The 19,781-nt window shown below is 38.0% G+C and overlaps 1 protein-coding gene across 2 annotated transcripts in view; it reads left to right on the top strand.

The window, feature by feature from the left end:
• The window catches only part of POLA1 (DNA polymerase alpha 1, catalytic subunit), a 204,035-nt gene that overhangs the window by 118,553 nt on the left and 65,701 nt on the right, over positions 1-19,781 (top strand). For both annotated transcript variants that reach the window (XM_037377112.1, XM_037377111.1), the window contains exon 35: positions 18,865-18,981. In XM_037377112.1, the coding sequence (XP_037233009.1) occupies positions 18,865-18,981 (117 nt within the window). The remainder of the gene's footprint in view (positions 1-18,864; positions 18,982-19,781) is intronic.

Below are 19,781 nucleotides of genomic sequence, written 5' to 3'. Positions count from 1 at the left end.
GGCTTTAAAAGCCTTGCAGGTCTCAGTAGCAGGTAACCCTTTAAAAAAGGAAGGCTAATGTACTTGAAGGATCATACTTTACATGCTGCTTTTATGCAGTTTGTTCTTCCTGACTCTGATTTGCTAAAGAAAAAAAACTATCTGTGACAAAATGTCCATTATATTTTGCTTGCTGTGTCTGTCATCGGTGTATAAGCAACAGAAAAGTCTTTTCCCCATTCTCAGATTTTTTTAGTTCAATGAGTTTGTGACAGACCTGTATTTCTTTTGAGTTGGCTTTTTTTTGTTTAGTGCTTACACAGGAGCATCCGTTGGCTAAGGTCCATCTGGCTAGTTTAGTTGGTGTCTAGAATAGTTTAGGTTGAAGAAACTCCTGGATATGTTCTGGCCCAGCCATTGCACTCAGAACAGGTTCAACCTTGATGTTAGGTCAGGTTGTTCAGGGAGGTTCTGCAGCCTATCTAAGCAAGACCACTGTAGGTGCAGACAGATCAATTTTGTGCAGGTTTTTTTTCTACTCTTAACATGTTCCAATTCCTCCCGTGTAGTCATGCAACCAGTTCCAAATGGTCATGTCCACTTCTGTGATAAAGGAGTAGTACTGACTGGCTTCACATCAGTCCATTTGGAAATATTTTAAAGTCTGGTTTATGTAATTTGTTTCTGTCCGTATGAGTTGATTTAAGTTGTTGTATTTCTGTACCAGGGAGGGAATTGGCTGCATTTCTGGGACCTTTCGGTTTGAGGCTCAGCAAAAACGGCAGCTATTCAATTGCACTGATTTGGTCTTTGCTGCTGCTACCATGGCTGCTACTACTTCTTAAAAAAAGTTTTCAAAACTTACATCAATGTAATACGAGGTAAAGCTTAAGTTTTAAAACACTGCAACATTATAGGTGACTGGCTTGCCATTTTGTATGCCAAATCTGTCTAAAGCTGAGTTGTAGTTGAAATTTTAACATAAAATGGATTAGCATTTTTTTCAAGATAAAGGAAAACCTGTTGTTCCTATCTTAAACTAATCCACAACAGCTATTCTGAGATGCTGTTGTTCCTTTCTGGCTTCACTTGCATGCTTGAGATCTAGCAGATCAGCTTAGATTTTTGAGTACTTTCTGTTTGTATTGGGTCTGGCCGAGCCCCACAGCAGCCCTCACAGCACTGTGCTTGTGTTGGTAGCTAGAAAGGTGCTGATAACACACCAGTGATTTGGCTGCTGCTGAGCAGCGCTCGCACAGCACCAAGGCTGGCTCTCCAGCCTTCCCTCCCATCAGTAGGCTGGGGGTGGGCAAGATCTTGCGAGGGGACACAGCCAGGACAGCTGACCCAAACTGACCAAGGGGATATTCCATACCATATGGTGTCTGCTCAGCAACAAAAGCTAAGAGAAAGGAGGAGGAAGTGGGAAGCATTTGTTGTTTATGATGTTTGCCTTCCTGAGGAACCACTACGCGTACTGAAGCCCAGCTTCCTGGGAAGTGGCCAAACATTGCCTGCAGGTGGGAAGTAGAGAATAACATCTTTTGTTGTCCTTTGCTTCTGTGTGTGCAACTTTTGCTTTTGCTTCATTAAACTGCCTTTATCTTGACCCACAAGGGGTTTTTTTGGTCTTATTTTCTCCCCCTGCCCCATTCTGCTGAGAAGGGGAGTGATGGAGCAGCTTGGTGGGCACCTGGCAGGCAGCCAAAATCAACCCACCGCACTGTTCTTCATGGCAAGTAGTCAATATGCTCAATTATATAAGCCCTTGAAAAACTTAATAGCAAAGGCTATAAACTCTGTCTCTCAAAATTCCACCCCCCTCTGACTTTTCTTGTCATGATCTCTGGTCTGCATCTGGACAGTGTGCCATGTATGGAAATTTTCCCTCAAAAGATGCTTGTTATTAACATGGAGATTGCTATGGCATTGGGTATCAGATGTTGCTGAAGAAATTGCTCTCTCCTAAAGAAATGAAGAACTATTCAATCTGACTGTGGTGGGAAAGGTAAACTAAGTCAAGGCTGGGGGGAGGCAGAACAAGTGCTCTCTTCCCAAAAAGGATAGGCAGGTCTAAGGGAAAGTTTGAGAGAGACCCAAGAGGACTGCAGGAAAGAGCTGTGGGCAGGTGTTGAAAGTAGTTACATTTCTGTGGTGGTGTAGCCGAAGGGAGGCTAATGAGTAAGCAAGCCTGACCATCTCAGAATGCTTACCAGAAGGTTTTTTGAGACTTTTGAGTGTCTTGCTTGATGCTCAGTTTAATTGAATAACAGCAGCAGGAAGAAAATTGAGTCATTTAAGGTGGAGTTAGAGCAGTATATCTTTATTGTCTCAGAATAAAGTATGCTACAGATATATTTTAATTATTCAAAATCAAAGTGTTATAAAACCTGAAGTTGCGGTTGAAGTGTACACATCTTGATATATGAACCTGCCTAGTGTGTTCCAGCGAGCAGCTACGTTTATGCACAGTAGTGGTCGTCTGAGGGGGAATGAATGGGAAAGGGGAAAATCTGATGTAATGTAAATCAGTTTAATTGAAGCCCACAGGCATGAAAGTTCTTGAATTATAATCACTTGCTATAGCGTGATAATTGCAGTAAATGCAGTGTTAAACAAGTTGTTCAGGTGACCTTGTCATACTTGACATGCAGGTGGTATTGGTATTATGTGCTTTTGTTATTAATAAAATGTTAGCCAATAATAAATTCCTGGCAGATACATATCCTTCCAGATATGCTCTTGCAATGTGGACATGGTAGTATGTACCATGATAATTCTAATTAAAGATTCCTTTAAAACAGTGCCAAATTGGTTTCTCATTGATTCCACCTTCTGTATTTTCTCTCTCTTATAGAATCATTAAGCGATGATAGACATCTCTTTGACCAGAAAAATTATTGCTTTGAAGTCTTTACATTTGGCTGTAAGGAAGAGTGTATGTTTCACCCTTCCTTCCTCTTTTCTACTGGTTGTCTTTTGTCATCCTATGAAAATCCATCTAGATTTGCTAATTCTGTAAACATTTAAGAAAGTTTTTTAGTATGGAGCAGGAGATAGGCATGATTTAAAACACAAAACAAAACAAAAAAAACCCCACCCAACCCAAAATGAAAAAACAAAAAGCCAAACATAACCCCACTAAGTATGATTGCAAGAATTGAGTACAGGTGAGTAAAGAGACTAGCACTGGCATATGAGACTGGAGCTGGACCTGGGTGGATATAGAGGAAACTAAAAGCAAAGAAGCTGAATGGAGTGGAATTGGCTGAATAAGAATATTCAAATGTGGTATCTGTCAGATAAGCACCTAGCTGGGCATGTGTGCTTGAAATAGCATGAGGAGGCAGGCATGGATGAAGATTGCCTGTGAAAATTTGGACAAGAAAAGCAAGCAACTGTATTTGAGTATGATTGCTCTAATAAGAAAAGGATGAGAAAATACTTCAGTCTTTGCCTGCCTCTGCTATTGACAAATACTGGGCAAAATGTGGCTTGCAGAGGAGGTGGAAATTCACTGTTATTATGGGTTACTCTATTTCAAGCAGCAAAATCTGTGAATTCCTTTAAACTATTTTGAAGAATGGGCAGAAAGATGGAATTTGTTATTTTTTTTTTAATTTAAATATAGAAGAGGGATCCTGACTCCTAGGAAGAATACTGCTTACTTAAGTTTAATCCAGGTCATTTATGTATGATGTTATCCCATTCTGTCTTTTTTTCAGTACCTTGCAGCCTATAGGTTGGACAGCACTCATTAGCAGCTGGTCTGTATTTGTTTCTACCCATTGCTTAGTGGATGCCCTTTACCTTACTAAGTACGCTCTCTGAAACTTTGTGTAGAATTATTTATCTTTCTCATGGAGTTTTCTGTGGCACACTTCACAGTAGGATCAAGTGGCTCTTAAAGAACATCTTTGCAAGAGCTGTGTAAAGCAAGGAGGCAAATTAATATTTTTATTTTGCAGAGAAATGAGGCATAGGAGAATGAACATCAAATGTGTCTGTAAGTTTTGGTGCCTAATTTGTGAAGCAAGGAACCTGATTTTTTAGGATGCATGGTAGTGTGTAACTGCCTGAAGCACAGCTTTCAGGTTATGGTTGGATCCCCTCAAACTTCAGCAGTGTAGACCTTCAGATTTCACTGGAAAAAAAATGATTCCTCAGGTGATCGTTACTTGTGAGTCCTTTCAGTAATCTGGAAGTGGCTTGTCCAGCAGCATGGAGAATCTGTATAGCAGAGGCAGTAACGCGTTTCAGCTCCCTGGGGCCAGATTCAGTTGCCTTTAGCACTTTGTTTTCATTTCTTCCATTTTACTACACGCTGTCCAGTGTTCACAATACGTAGGCATGCAGCAGTCGCCTTGTTTACTTTGCAAGCCTGTTTTATCCTAATGGTAATCTAGTCCTTTAATGAGAATTAAAATACAGATGTGGTCCTTTAACTGTAAATTGACGTACGATTTGTATGTACAGGGAACTGAAATGAGGATTACACCAGATTCTTCTGATTGCATGCTTCTTGCAGCTTAATGTATTTTTCATGTACTCTCTATGTGAACATCCATTGCTAAAAGGTGTCATTGCATTTTATAGGAACCATATGCATACATCTGATGGCAGAATTTGGCCTGTGTAGAGATATAACTTGTTTTTATTAAGGTTATAATGAAAATTAAGCTGTCAGCCATTTAGTTAGTTCACTGTGGCATAATAAATGTTTCAGCACTGTACTCATGCTCCGGTAATATACAACACACAATTTCTTGTGAAGTCAATTAGTGACATGTATTAGACGTTTTTCAGCAGTTTTTTTCTTAGGCAAAATTATTTCTATGTATTTGTAACATATTTCTGAAATAATTGGTTTGAATGTGGTTTCTTGAAGTCTTAATAGAACTGTAACAATAAGTTATTTACAATTATAAAGAAAATAAGTTTAAAATCATCATTTATTAAGTATATAATACTATTCATAGGTAAATGTTTTAATACAGTAGGTATTCTGTTAGAAACCACTTGATCTGATAATGTTAAGAAATTTCTTTTTAAGCAGTTGCTTCCTCTCTATTTTGGATTTTAATCATGACTTAAGCTTTCATGTCTTACTAATGCTGCTAGTGAGAGAACTTGAGCACTAAATAGTTTACTTAATTATCCACTATTCAACAGTTGCTAGTATGTGGGGGGGGGGGGGGGAGGGGAGTGGAAATTACAAAAAAATGCCATCTCATCTTTAGGTCTGCTATGAACAGAAAAAGCAAAGGCAGATAAGATGACTGCAGCTACCCTGTCTGCTTGGCACCGTCTTCCTCCTCCCCCCTCTCTCTCTCACTTTCAGTTTTCAGTGTAATGAAGAACAGGAGAACAATATTCTGTAATTAAGGATTCCATTAAGTTGAAGAAAAGAGCAAATGGAGTTGTTTGTTCTCCTAGCTGAAAAAATTTGTCTGGGGTGGGGGTTAGTGGTAGTAGTGTAGAAAGAGAGAGAGGTGGGTGGAGAGACTAAGTCAGGGCTGTTTGTTGAATATACTGTTAAGGACTGTTACCATCCTAATTAATCAAGTTAGAAATTACAGCTGTAGTCGGTTTCCCCCCAATTCTTGTTATCAATTTTCTTCTCTTTTGAGACAAAGCAAATATAAATTTTGTGTTCATTTGTCATTCGTTCTTTGACTTCAGCATCTCTGAAAATAACAATGTAGCACAAAAGACCAGTATTTACCTAGTTGTAATGTGGGTTGCCATGGTGTTTTGCAAATTATTGCAATTATGTTCACCATGCGAGTCGCCCTTGGTAACTGGCGAAAAAACTGATAATCCTGTTTTGAACAAAAGGTCAAATTGCTGAATAGAAAGTCTTGATTAACTAAAAGATGTACAAAGTGGAATTATTTCCTACCATTCAGAAATAGTTCTTGATCGGGTTTGGGGGAGGGGGTGAGTAAGTACATCTGATTACTGAAGTACAAAGCATTGAAAGGATGTTGTCTTGAGCCTTTCATGTAGTCTTAATGGTGGCTTTTTTGTCAAATTTACCCATTTGCGGCATTGAAAGAGGCAGCTGCATTTAAGCTTGAGAGATGGTGCTTTTTCAAGAGTTCAGTGCATGGAAAGTTCTCAGCAGTATCTGCAGTTTACTATTAGACCTTCAGCTATTAAAACTGATGTGCTGCATTTGAGCCCATAGCTCTTGGTGCTTGTAAAACCCTCTGACTGATGATCTAATAAAGTGCTCTTACCGGACAATCTCTGATCAGATACTTTAGAAAAAAATAAAAAAAAATAATAACCACTGCTCTGAAAAGGATGGGCGTAAAAAAACCACATGGCTACACTGAAAAGTTTGCTTTTGTAATCTGCAGTGGAAATATTAGTAAATACAACTTTATTTTCAGTTTAAGTACTTGAAAGGGCCGATGTATTTCTCCAGAAATCATTTTTATTTACAGTTAAAAAAGTAAAAATCAATCTGAAAATGCTAAAATTTCTTCATAATCACCAGCCTCAACAATTGCATACAAATACTTAGAGGGAAGGATCCTCTTCCCGTTGTCATATTCAAAACACTGTGATGGATTTCCTGCACTTTAATGCTGTGAATTTCCTTTCCTCTTTCCTATTTTTTCTTATTGGGGGCAGGGGGCGAGGGAAGAGGTGAGGAGGATTAAGGGGTTTTCTTTTTTAATTATTCTACTTTTTGTTTTTAAATAGCTACCTGGAAATTAATTCTTAAAAGTTTGGAGAGCCTGTGTGAGAGCAGCATGAAAGCAAAGTAAACCTTAACAAGTTTGTGGGTTTACATTCTGCATCACCTAGCAACCCCCCGGCTCAGCCAGTTCTCTTGTCTGCCCCCAGTCCTGTTTACAGACCATTCAGACTGCTCTTCGAAACCATGAAAGATATTCAGTTTCATTAGTGCCATTCTCAAGGAGAAAATAATTAAACTTAAATGAACAAACACTGCTTAGTGATGCTTTAAACTTTTCTAGTTTAAGGTGACCAGACCATTGAGACCACTTTCTCTGCCATTACCTTTAACTCCTTTGAGCTCCTCTAAACTTGCGTATCTATGTATTTATGTGCATTATCATTTTTAAAGTTTTCACAACTGTATTAACTCCTTCAGTATTTAGAAATGTTCATAACCGTATTACAAAGATATATGTTTCACATAAACAATCTTTTTGTCTCTTGAACTTGAAATGTATACTTCAGTTGACAAACCTTACTGTTACTGCCATATACATGCGTAAAATCTGTGTGTTCTGTATTACATCTAGTGTCATATTGAACTTCCTGCAAGACAAGTCTGTGACAGAGGAAAAAATTAAAGGACTGTACAAATGTTGATGGGAGAGGGAAGAGTGGAAGAAGAGGCTGGGGGGTGGGGGGAGAGTAGAGTGTTTTTAGCTTTCTGAGCAAAGCAGAAGCATGGGTTTGAAGAAATCTGGAGTTCTTGCTGTTTGTATGTTGCTAGATTCTTTAACAAGCAATACACGGATGAGCTGTATGAGCTTTTTGTGGTTAGTTGACAGACAAAGCAGAATTTGTTCTGAAGCAAGGTACTGCACGTTGTGACCTATTATAGCCTAAGAATGTGGCTTGCTTTGAGTTGTATGAATAGGGAGAATATTTTGCAGAATGGACTTGAATATCCTTCTAGAAGTTTTAGCTCTCCATACAGAAATATATAAGACATCTTTCACTGATCCTTTTCTCAATGTAGTTTTCCATATGTAGTCATTTTAAGTTATGTCTTCTCCCAGCTGCTTGCTTGAAATCCAGTTTAGCTGTTTTCAGATTGTTTTACATGAAATAGTTGGTAATTGCTGGTTCACTTTGTGAGCAGTATGTTAGCCTATGAACACTTGTGCCCTACTTATTAATGTTTTAGGCACGTATTTTGGTGCCTAGAACCTTATTTTACTGAGGATAAGAAGACCAAGGTATTGGCTTTGATGTGAAGTAAAGCAGAACATACTTGCTAATTTAGTTTATAATGTACAACTGTTAAGGTGGGAATTTGTCCACTTGTGGTGCTATTACATGTGTTTAAATGAGGGCCACTGTTTGCATCAAACCTATCATAAAGGTTTGGAGTGCTCTATTATCCTTTCAGCAGGCTGATGATAGAGCCTCGTCTTTGCACAAATGAGATCAATAAGTTTGAAATAACTTGTATGAAATGACATGACTGTACATTTAAAGATGTCTTACTTTTTTAAAAAAATCAATTTTTAATAATATGTAAAACTCTTACATTGACATACAAGATATTTTTCACTTCTGTCTTCTTTGATAGTTTTGTTTAAAACATTTTTTTACATTAGCTTGAACATTTGGGTTCTTTTTAGGGGGGTAGGGTGTATTTCTTGCTTCTGTTATCTCTTGCTTTCACACACACACACATGCCCCAAGACTTTTAATGGTCAAACTGGCGTGACAGTTACTGCTGAGAGTGATATTTTCTAGAGATTAATGAAGTTTTCTTTCAGTCTTGAGTAGTTTCTTTCAAAAAGATTTTCAGTTCTGTTGTTCTAGTATCATCAGCCTTTTCAAGGTAGAAGGACATTTTGTGTTCTTCTGAGAAACATAGGTAGTATTGATTTCCTATCATGCTTTCTTTAAGGTAGCAAGTTAGTGTAGCTACCTTGCCCCCAGTTACACAGTTTGTCTAGTTGCTTTGAACCGTCACAATCTGGTCCTTCGTGTGGCTCCTGTTGACTGCAGTTGCCTTTGAGTCAGTTTGGGCTGGCAGCTTTCCAGCGGGGAACGGAGACAACAGATACAAGTGTCTCTGAGAACAGGAGCTTTCAATAGATAGTATTTTGGAGAGGGTGTCCTTCTCTTTTACCAGCAGTACTGTCTCATTGGGCAGTAAAGCAGTCATTTGCCTTCCACTAGGAAGTTATTGGCCAAGACGCTTCAATTTGATAACATCCTTTAATGTGGTTCCAGTGGTAATAACGCTGGATATAAGACCAACCATCTCCAGGTTCTGTACTGCTTTCAAGTAGTACACTTTAACAGCAATTCATATTGCCTTGTTAATATTCTTTGCTTTTAAGAGACAGTTTTGTATTTTTCCTGAAAGATTGCATCTATATATTAATCATTCTGGATAAGGCTGAATTCAAGAGGAGCAGAATGAACCATCTAGGAAAGGAATTTCCTTTCTTTATAAGAGTTTTTTGTCCAGTCCATCCCACAGCTGAATTCAGATCAGGTATATAGGCCAAAACTCAAGAAGCTCTGAAAATGAGGAAGTGCTCTGAAAAGAAATTGAAAACGTATCTTCAGCTTCCATTTGAAGTGAGGCAGCATGAAATGGAGTGTGAACTGCCTGGTTCCTGTTTACTTTTTCACCTAAATGGGATGGTCAGGTAGCATCAGAATCTAAAAATACTCATACTGGGAAATGTAACCTGTTTTTTCTGGATGAGGAGCTGGCTGCAATATTTATTGTATAGAAAAAGAAAAATGAATGTGAAGTCAGTGGCCAAGAGTGAGTTGATAAAATAGTTCCTCATCTTTACTTGTGGTCCAAATAGTCATATACCACACTGGATCTATAATCAGGTCTCTTAACGCTCTGTAGTTAGCTTTACGTATAAATTTCAGGAACAAATTTCAGTCATCATTACTATAATAGTTACTAAAACTGTTTGCATTGTTTCTTGGATTTTAAAGCCAAATGTACGCAACTCCTAACAAAATACCAGAGAACACAGAATAAACATTCCCTGGGTAAGGGTTTTAAGATGTAGGATAAATTTATGAAGGAATTTATGTAAATCTAAGATGCTTCACCACTCTGAGCATATGCTGCAATATCTTCCCCTTCAGCTAGAACAAGCTTGCCAGCATGTTTGACATGGTACCTATCCCACTCAAAATAAAAAGACAGAAGCTCTAGTCAGCCAGCATCAGTAATAGACTCTTAACCCAGCTCCTTTTATGAAATAATTTATTTGAAGAGTCTGTGAAAATATCAAAGGCATTTATTATTGTGAGGTAATTAAATGTTACAGTTAGGACGGCAGTATAAAGCCTTAAAATATCCTCAAAGGTCATCTTTGTTTTATATACTCAAATTTGAGTATAAATATGTTATATAACTTAGTTTTAAGATATTTTTTTAGATTTATTAATTTGAATAATTTGATAATTGATTTAAAGTTTCAATTATGCCTGGCAGTTCAAGCGAACTTGCACATACTCTTCATTGTGAAATTCTTCTACATTTTGAAATTCTAGGATGAAATTTGGACATATCTTTTCTCTAGTAAGGGATCTTTTGAACCTAACATTAGGGCTTCTGACCCAGTACAATTTGATCTCTTTGTGGTAATGTATTAAAGAAGTGGGGAGCTTTTCCAGTAATTTCTTGTTGAAATTTTGACAAAGTGGAAAAAAGTTTGGAATGACTAGTGTATCGATAACAATTAATATACGTAAACTACTTTACGATTTAGAGATGTCTGAACCTACTTATTGAAGAGGCATTGCAGGTCCCCTAGATTTCCTTCAAAGATAAATGATCTTTCTCATGGTCTCACAAATACATTATTTTATTAGTGCTTGGTGTCTGGTTTGCTTGTGGGATATCAAGCTTTGCAGGGTCCTGAAGAAGTTGCTGACCCAGAATTCTACATCAATGATTGCTTCTGACTCCATTACTCTGGATTTTAGGGTTGATTTGTGTAATTCGTGTCAATAGAGTATGCTGGTTCATTCCTTATCATGGATATCATCATTGATAGGAAGAATGTCAAACTAGGTGGGGTGCTACATCTGTGAAGCTGCAGGCCCACCTTCAATTTCCAGAGCTAACTTTGGTAGTAGTCTTTTATAGAGCTAAAAAAAAGTCTGTTCCCTCTGAGAAGCTGGTGGTTGCATGATTTTTTATAAGGGCTTCTTTTCTGATGGTGGTCATTTTGCTGGGGGATGAGGAAGGAAGGAAGGAAGCCTGATGGTTCATTTTCTATATATAGTGATCTTCTGTGACAAGGTATTCTTTTTGTTTTCCCTCAAATTTCTTTCTGGCAAAATTATCTCCAGATATCACCATGATGAATTTACTTGTCTTTTCTTTCCCCTGCCCAAACAGGGTGGGTGACCAAGAGGTAGGGTTTTTGATATCACGAGATGTTCCTTTCATATGTTGATCCAGTCTTTTATAAGTTCAGATGGTTCCGTCTCCAGGCTGTTCCTATTAGTACTGACGAGTTCCAAAGGAATGGCTGTCTCTGCTCAGGCTGTCTAGGAGATGCACAGACTTGTCAGATGTCTTAAGATATTGCCTGTGTGGAGCCGTCCTGATCAAAGTGTTCTCCACTGAGTCTACATTGCTAGTCTCACTGATAAATTACTCCATCCATAAGACTGATCAAGGAGCTGTCTGATGTATCTTTTGTACTAGCTTTGGAAGGACAACCAGGATGAAGCAGCTGCAGAAGGTATATGAAGCAGGCAGGCACTATGATACCACCAAGAGTTACTTTTCCTGCAGATGAGAAGTGTGCTTCTGATTATGCCAATCCTAGCCTCATCAAGTCCTCAATCTTGACAAACCCTTTCAAAAATTCAGTGAGTCTATCCCTTTCTTGTGTCTAGCAGCAGTAGAATTGGTTTCTTTATAAGAGGGGTCTTCTGAGGATTTTACCAGGCACATTTCCCCATTAAAAACTGTGACGTTGCCGGTGGAACCTGAGTTATGCTGGACTTCACATCACTAAATGGGTAAAGCTTCCCGTGTGAAATCTCATTTCACTACTTATGATAGCATCGCTGACCTGAGGGGATTTCTTCTTGGGATTGTAGCAGTGGCAGGTAGATGTCACTCAAGTCTGTGCTGTCTCCTGAAATTCCAGTGTATGACACTAGTTCTCACAGTGTCATTCAGATTTTCATTGCTGCTGAGATCTCACCAAGGTGGTGCGAGTGCATTGGATCAAGTCAGTGTTATTACTAGAGTATTTCTTTGTTCTGAGCAGGCAAAAAAGCAGATTTGAAGTTGAAATTACTTAAAAGTAATTAGGCTTCTGGTGCACAGCAGAAAAACTTTCCTAACTTTAAAGCAAGCAGTAGCTCATCTTTAAGTTGATATTGATGGCACCTATGGTGTTTCAAATGTAAAGTTGTGCTGTAATTCTCAAAAGGTGTAGCTACTACTAGGAGTCAAAACACTTGTCAAAGGATGTGCAAACAGAGATTTTGGCTCAAGTTCTAATTCCTGGGATGCTGTATACTACTGAGGATCATTTGTCTGTCTGCTCCCCCAGACAATTCAGATATTTACAGAAGGCACAGGTGGAACAGGGAGAACACACCTGTGATGTAGAACAAGTTATTGCAGGTGGAACTGGTAACTTTCAGGTCACTGAGTCAAGTCCACTGTTGCCACAAGAAACTTCATATAAAATATTTCATAAAATCATCTCTCTTTTAACATTGCATGGGGGTATCAGTAGACTGGATAGTTTACCCAGTAATGCAGTATGTGGAACCTCATCCTTCCAGGGTTTTAAAGCCACTTCAACCAGATTTGTCTTGTTAGGCAACGCTACCCATAATAATGGACATTGGCAGGAAAATGGGGTTTGAAGCTTCTGGTCTTGGAATTAGTGGAAATAATATGCTTTTGTAAGAGCAGTCTGCAAGGGGAGGTCAGTTTGAAGTTAGAGTGGCTTGATTAGTAACTCACAATGATGCCTGAATCAGAATTTTTTTGTTGTGTTCTCTCTCACATTTAGCCTTCCAAAAGCTGATTTGCTGATCAGTGACATGAACAGCAAGCAAGCTTATGCTGGTTGACTAGGAAAGCGTGTCCAGGTTGTGTTCCTACACTTCCCTTCTGGCAAGTATGATGATATAGGGTGATAATTTCAGCTCTGCAGTGAGGAAGCCATGGATTGTGGATCCAGTGTGCTTGAGTTTAGGTATCTCAGCCATCTGGAGGTTGAACATCATCCACCAAGATCCCATTTCCAAAAATCCACGTTAAGATTGTTTTCAATGGAGAGTAAGATTGTAGAGAAGCAAGCACTAATGACATTTTAAATTCAACTCCTAAGTGACTGATAGCGGCCTCTGAATAGTTTTCAGTGTTTGCAGCTTTTTTTCTTTTTACTTTTACTTTCACGTTTTCATTCCATGTGAACTTTTAAAGCATTGTAGTCAGCATCCAGACTGTCTGAAGGCAGGAAGAGATACAGAACTGAAGTGTCATAGACAAGCACATCCAGTCCTCTACTGTGGCAGGCAACCAAGCTACATTGTGAAATGTAATTTGTAAAAACTATTAAAATAAAGCTGAATAAATGCATGTTGTTGACTCCTGCAACTTCTGTTTGAAAGGCTGTTCCAAAACCACTTGCCTCTGTATTTTGGGGTAATATTTATAATGCTTGTTGATCACTAGAATGTGAGAGGCTAATTCTCAAGAACAGACTTACAAAGAAAGAAAATTACTTTTGACTTGCAAATTTCTCCCCATTAGCTACAGTTTGTGGACATAGTGCTCTTCAGGGATTTTCTTTTATATTGTGCATTTACTTCAGGGGTTTTTTTGCATACATTTTTTATATTTATAAATGAACTAAGCATTTGTAGACAGAATGTTTGGAAATGCTAGTTGCCTTTTTTTTTTTTCCCCCTATCAACTTGTATTTCATTTCCCACAGTGTTGCAGATACCAAGTAGAACAAACCTGAAGGTTTCCTATTACGATTTTGTTTGATCTATTGCAAATAAATTTACAGACTCAGTGATAGCTGCTGGGAAATGAAGGATTGGTTTTGTTTGGTCAGTGAAGATGACAGGCATGGATCAAATAAGGGTTAACAATAACGCACTTGAACAAATTGAATCAGAACATAATGCATGTATTGAAATTGATTACAACATGCACGTCCATGGAAAAGTTTTTTGTTTAAAATAAATCAAGGCTATGGCTTAATTACTAAAGCAAAACAAGAGACATAAAGAGCTACATGTTTCTGATACTGCTTTTTTCAGAAATAACTCCCTTCACACAGTTATCTACATGTTTAATTTCCATGCATAATAGCAACAGTTATTGTTGTCATTTGTTAAGAGAGATTAACAGATACGAAGTACAAACAAAAGCAAATAAGGCCTGAATAGAGAGGTGACAAAGAAGAAAAGACCTCTTTAATGTTAATTATAACTGGTAGGAAGTCTACACAAGTGACATTAATTGTTTTCTATATGAATTGAAGGGACATGTAGTTAGTATCATGTTTGGGTTTTTTATTGTAGGCAACAATGTAGATCTTTTTTAAAATAAAGTTTGTTGAGTTTATTACACTGTTCAGTGAAAGTTGTATGTTTTGACCTTTATTTGTTAGTAGCTGAAAACAAGTATAATAGTAAGCTCTTGAATTTGAATCCTTATTTTATCCCAAGCTATTGGTTTTAGTTTAAGCAGGAGTTTTCAGTCTTTTTTCAACTGTATTTTGTGACTAGCAAAGATCAGCATGTTCTGCAACAATAACTGCATTAGACAGAAACAATTGCATAAAGAAACTTGCTTCAGATATCATTATTCAGTGCTAGTTTGGGTGGACCATCTGTGCATTCCCTTATAAGACAACAGAAGCAGTACCTTGCAAGTGGTGTAGTCCTTTGTTTCTTAATTGTTAGCTAAAAATGCCAATAGGTGGCAGAAAACACACTGTTACTTTTATCATGCATTATTTTCATGGTTATCTATTTTTGAGTGTTCTGCTCAGCTGAGGTTGGGATGCTGCTCCCATTCCAGGCTTTGTTTTTTCAGTTGCACTTGCATTCCTTAACTAAATACCATACTATCTGGCAGTTTCCATGCTTTGTTTTTCTAGTATAATACATTGTTTTAAAGTTCAAATGTAGTCATTTAATATGTTTTGAGTCATAAGTGTTCTCTTTGTGCACACAGAATCTTTTCATAGTTACAGCTGAAACAATTATGCTTTTAAATAGGAGGGTTTTGGAATGGGTGAGGACACCCTCCGTGCCTCCCCCTGCCTGGATGTGTATTTTAAGGCTCTGTTTGTGTCAGACTGCTCCCAGATGTCTCATAGGAAGGTAGATATGCCACATAATAAGCAAACACGGCATAAACAGCTTTCCACACAGAGCATAGGGTTTGTCTCTAAGAATTAATTTAATGGAAGATCTGTAACAATTCATTATCCTTTCCAGAAATGTTTTTGTGCTTTCCCTCACAGTGGCTCTAATGATATTTGCAGTATTCACATAAGTGAGTGCCTGAAGATCTCAGTGCTATCCTTGAGTAGCTTTTTTCAGTAGAAAATTATTCCATGTTTATTAAAACTGAGTTATTTAAAAAATGTGAGGCAATAGATTAGCACGTTCCTATTTTAGAAATAAATCTTAGGTTCGATTGCAAAACCAAAGCAAAGAACTAGCATTTGTGATTGAGGCTCATTTGTGTCTGCTGACTCCAGAATATACAAGGCAGGTGTTTATGTTAGGTCAGGTTCTAAATTAGAACTTCTTCTGGTGAAGCGTCTGCTGATGAATTAGCTCAGTCTTGTTGAACAGTGTCTAGCTTTCTAATGTCACTTGTGAAATGTTTGTCATAAGTAATGTATACGTGACAAGGATTGAGTGGTACTAGGACTGCTAGTGCAACAGTTGTGCAAGAGACCAAAATTAAATCCACCAAAGATTTCTGAGTTCTTGGAATTTTCTCACTCTGCAGTATTAAATACATAGTGATTTACATTGTTAATCTGTGTAACAATAAAACTCAAGGATAGTGATCAGATACGCTGATCATACTGTTTCCAAAAAGCTTGCTCTGACAGTAGGTATACCCTTATTTTAAGAGAGTCTAGAGCAGTGTTTGCTCATCCCAAAATCTGTTTGGTGAATCGCTTTTTAGAGATACTTTTTTCTTCTTCCGCTTACTATAAGTGGATCATAGGGTGACTGGCTTAGATTGGGTGTCAGGCTTTTAGATATCCGAAGCTGAATCAAAATGAACCCTAACTGCATGCCTTAATGGACTCTCCATTTCTGCATTACGGACTTGAGCACACATTTTAGGTACTGTTATATACTGCTGTTGGCATGAAGTTCCCCACAAAGTTTTTCTAGTTTGCCTGCATGGGCATAAAAGCTCCTCCTTGCAAGAGTAATGGGAAGTGTTTTGATGGGCTTGGCACTGAGTGGGATTGATGTTGAGGATATAACACCATGGCTGGAGAACTGGTGAAAGAAGAGAGGTCTCCAGAATAAATGAAGTTGTTTTAAAAGGATTTGAGGTTTCATCTTAAAAAAAAACAAAAAACCAAGAAAAAACTAAATCAGACTTCTAGCACTTTTGAAAAGATTATAGCGAATATATTTTTAAGTTGAAGAAAGGGTTAAAGCTGACAAACATGAAAGAACATAGTGTTCAGGTTATCTGATCCTTTAGAGAACAAGCTGCAAAGCCAAACAACCAACCAAAGACGTCTCCGCATACTCCAGTAAATGATAGGAAAGAAATTGACAGAAATAAGTTTAAAAAAAAACAACCAACAAACACCAAACCTAAAGCTTTTAAAAGTAGACATTGTCAAATCTTATTTTAACAAGGTTTTGGAAAATGGAAAACTAAAGTTTATGTATTTCTTCACATGTAACTCAAATACCTTAACTTTAAACTAAGCTACTGACATAGTCATACAGAATCAGGACTGGATTACTGAGGTACAAAATACAGATTCAGCTTTGGCCATGCCAGTGAGAAAACTTAAGTCGTGTCTTACTAACAAATTTGCTTCACCAGCAAACCAGAATCTCCAGGCAATGAAAGCCAGAAAAGGTATATAGTTGCAGACTTTCATTATTGACTTGTAACCAATATGGTGATGGTGACAATAGTGCTCCAAGTGGAGCTGTGGAAACTGGAAGGGTAGGAAATGTGGTAATTCGAAACCTGAGTTGTCACTGTGAAAAGTGGGTAGAAGCCATTGCCAGAGCGTAATGTTGGGACAGCTTGTTAAAGAGCCAGTGAGAAGGGAAGCAAGCAACTTTTTGATTTGTCCTCTGATTTGTAATACATCTGTCAAAGTACCAGGAATCCTGGTATGGTTAGGTTAAACTTCTTGGCAGGAGCAACAAAAACAAATTTTGGAAACGGAGGCAAATATAAACAGTCACTGTTCCCAGCAGAGACATTAACAGCTGATAATCTGAAATGCAGAGTTTGACAGTGCTGAGCTGCTCAGGGCTGCTAAAAGCAGGAACTGTTTGAGGAGAGTTGCAGAAAGACCTTGTGATACCAAGTTGACTTGACAGTTAACAATGGAAGACTGATTGCTGTGCCAAGTAATGTTAAGTGATGCAGATGCTAAAAAATCCATCTTAATTTTGCATACAATGTGTGTAGTGACTTACTGGTGAAAAATAAAATTACAATTCTTGGATAATAATAAATATCTTTCTGGAAATCACTGCTCAGTACTCAAATGCTCAGTAGTGCTTCAGGGAAACAGAACTTGAGGAAAGAAAGAAGCAGAGAACAAAATGGTAAATACCATCTCGTTTCTGTATAAATTCATGTTCATCTAGTATCCTGAATACAGTGTGCAGTACTGGTTTCATCTCCCTCACCATTTGTCCCATTTTCTTCCACCCCCTCATTTCAAAAGGGACCTGGAAGAGATTCAGAGAATGGCAGCAAAGATGTGGAGTGGTTTTCATGCAAGCTGTGGTTTGGAAAAGAGTTTGCTTGCAGTTGATGTGATGGAGATCTATAAAATCATGAGTGGCATGGAAAAGGTGAATGCAGAATGATTGCTCCTAGTCTCTACTGATACAAAAACTAGAAGGCATTAAAAAAGAAAAGTGTGTGTGTATGTGTGTGTTTTCAAGAAAAATAAGGTACTTTTTTGTATAGTGTGTAGTTGTTCTGCAGGCTGGTGCAGATGCTAAAAGTTTACATTTGTTCAGAAAGCACTTGAAATTCATTGGGATGGGGTAGTAATGCATCTGTCACCACTTTACATAGAGACAGTGATTCAGAAGGTCCTTGAGCCATTCCCCAAAGCTGGGAAAATCTTCTGGAAAACTTTTACTCTGTGCTTTCTTTTATGCTCTTCCTTAGATATCTGCTGTTGGTGGATTTTAGAGGTGAGGTGTGGCATTGGTTTAACCTATGGTTGAACCTGGTACAAAAGGAAAATTCTTAACCAATCCCAGAAGCATTGTTCCTTTCATTGTCTTAAGGGAAGCCTGTTGTGTTGTCTCCCTGAGCTGACATAGAGCAAGCAGGCTCAGATTTTATTTCATTTTAATGCACCAAAATGTTAGGTTTTCCTAAATGAGTCAGTTTATGTTGAAGTCTTCATAGCTTTCTGTTTTAAAAATAACTTTAAAAAGAAGAAGAGAAAATAAAAGAAAACTTCTGGATGTCATCAGAAAACCTAAAAGTTCATAGTTTTTCCTCTCTAAAGCACAGGCAAGGAAATGGCACTTTACTTCAAAATTTAATTTGTTGCAGGTCTCTGGGGTGTCTTGCTGTTTGGTCTAAGTAATTGTATAAAATAATTCTGTTATGTGTTAATACTGTCTGAACTGGAGAGGTTTCAGTATATTTCAAGGAAGAGGTGACTGCAGTGTGCAGAATGTGGGAGTTTGAAGCAAGAAGATTTCAGCTTTGTTCTCCACCAATGACTGCGTTACCTTAACCAAGGACCTTCGCCTCTTTATACATATGATAGTATCAGCTTCATGAGGGACGTTAAAGTTGGGATTTTTTTTTCCTTCCTTGAGTATGTTTCATTGTTTAGGTGGGGTAAAAGGAAGCTATAACTTGAATTTGTAGTAAAAATGTGTTTTCTTCTATGTTCTCCCTTTCTTCAGGGTTGGTTAATATGTGAGGAGCCAACTTGCCAGAATCGAACCCGTCGACTTCCCCTGAGTTTTTCCCGGAGTGGCCCTGTGTGCCAGGCCTGCAGGAAGGCTGTTCTGAGACCAGAGGTGAGTGTTGCAGGACAAAGCTTTGACAGCAGTGGAACAGGATTCTCGTGAAGCTCATCTGTCTCTCAACTCTGCATTTCAAAGGTAGCAGGATTAAGCAGGAATTTTCAATTAGTTTATTCATTTAAAGGGGACTGTTTATGCTTCTTCTACTCCATATTTAAGCTCCATCCTCATTGCTGTGAAGAAAGCGTGCCATGCAGCTGCTATATTTGGAAATTTTCCAGCTGATGAGCATTTGGTCAGCAAACTAGAATTTGCTGGAATGTTTGTGCCAGAATACAGGTAAATTAAAATAGACAAACAAAAACAATCCTCTGAAACAGAAACAACTGCCTGCTTTTCTGCTGATTGGTTCTCACCTTTTGGAATTTGCTGCTAAGGAGCTGGAGGCGGGCTTTCATGTCATCCTCTGGGGGTACTTTTAAGGTGGTAAGTATTTTCAGGAGATGAGAAGTTCTGGATTAGGCTCCATGCCTGAAGAATGTAGAAGTTTTAAACCTCGCATTGAGCTAGACAGTCTGGTCTTCCAGAGTTCAGGACTTCCTGCTCCACCCTAGCTGCTTCTCTTGGATTCTGAGATTAAAGGAAGCTGATTCTGTTTCTTTTGTAAAATTCTGGCAAAGGACTTCAATTTCTTTGTTAGGAAAAAGAAAAAAAAAAGATAACATTTAGAAGTCTTGCCATTTTCCAGAATTTATCTAAAACAAAGAGAGAAAGATTCCGTAAAGAAAACAGGGAATCTTTGATATAGGTTTGTTTCAGGTTGTAAGAAGTCTTTAAATTACACTTACTATATA

Source organism: Falco rusticolus, chromosome 2, assembly GCF_015220075.1.
Source record: "Falco rusticolus isolate bFalRus1 chromosome 2, bFalRus1.pri, whole genome shotgun sequence".
Taxonomy (NCBI): Eukaryota; Metazoa; Chordata; class Aves; order Falconiformes; family Falconidae; genus Falco; species Falco rusticolus.
This window is presented reverse-complemented; position numbering and strand designations above follow the sequence as displayed.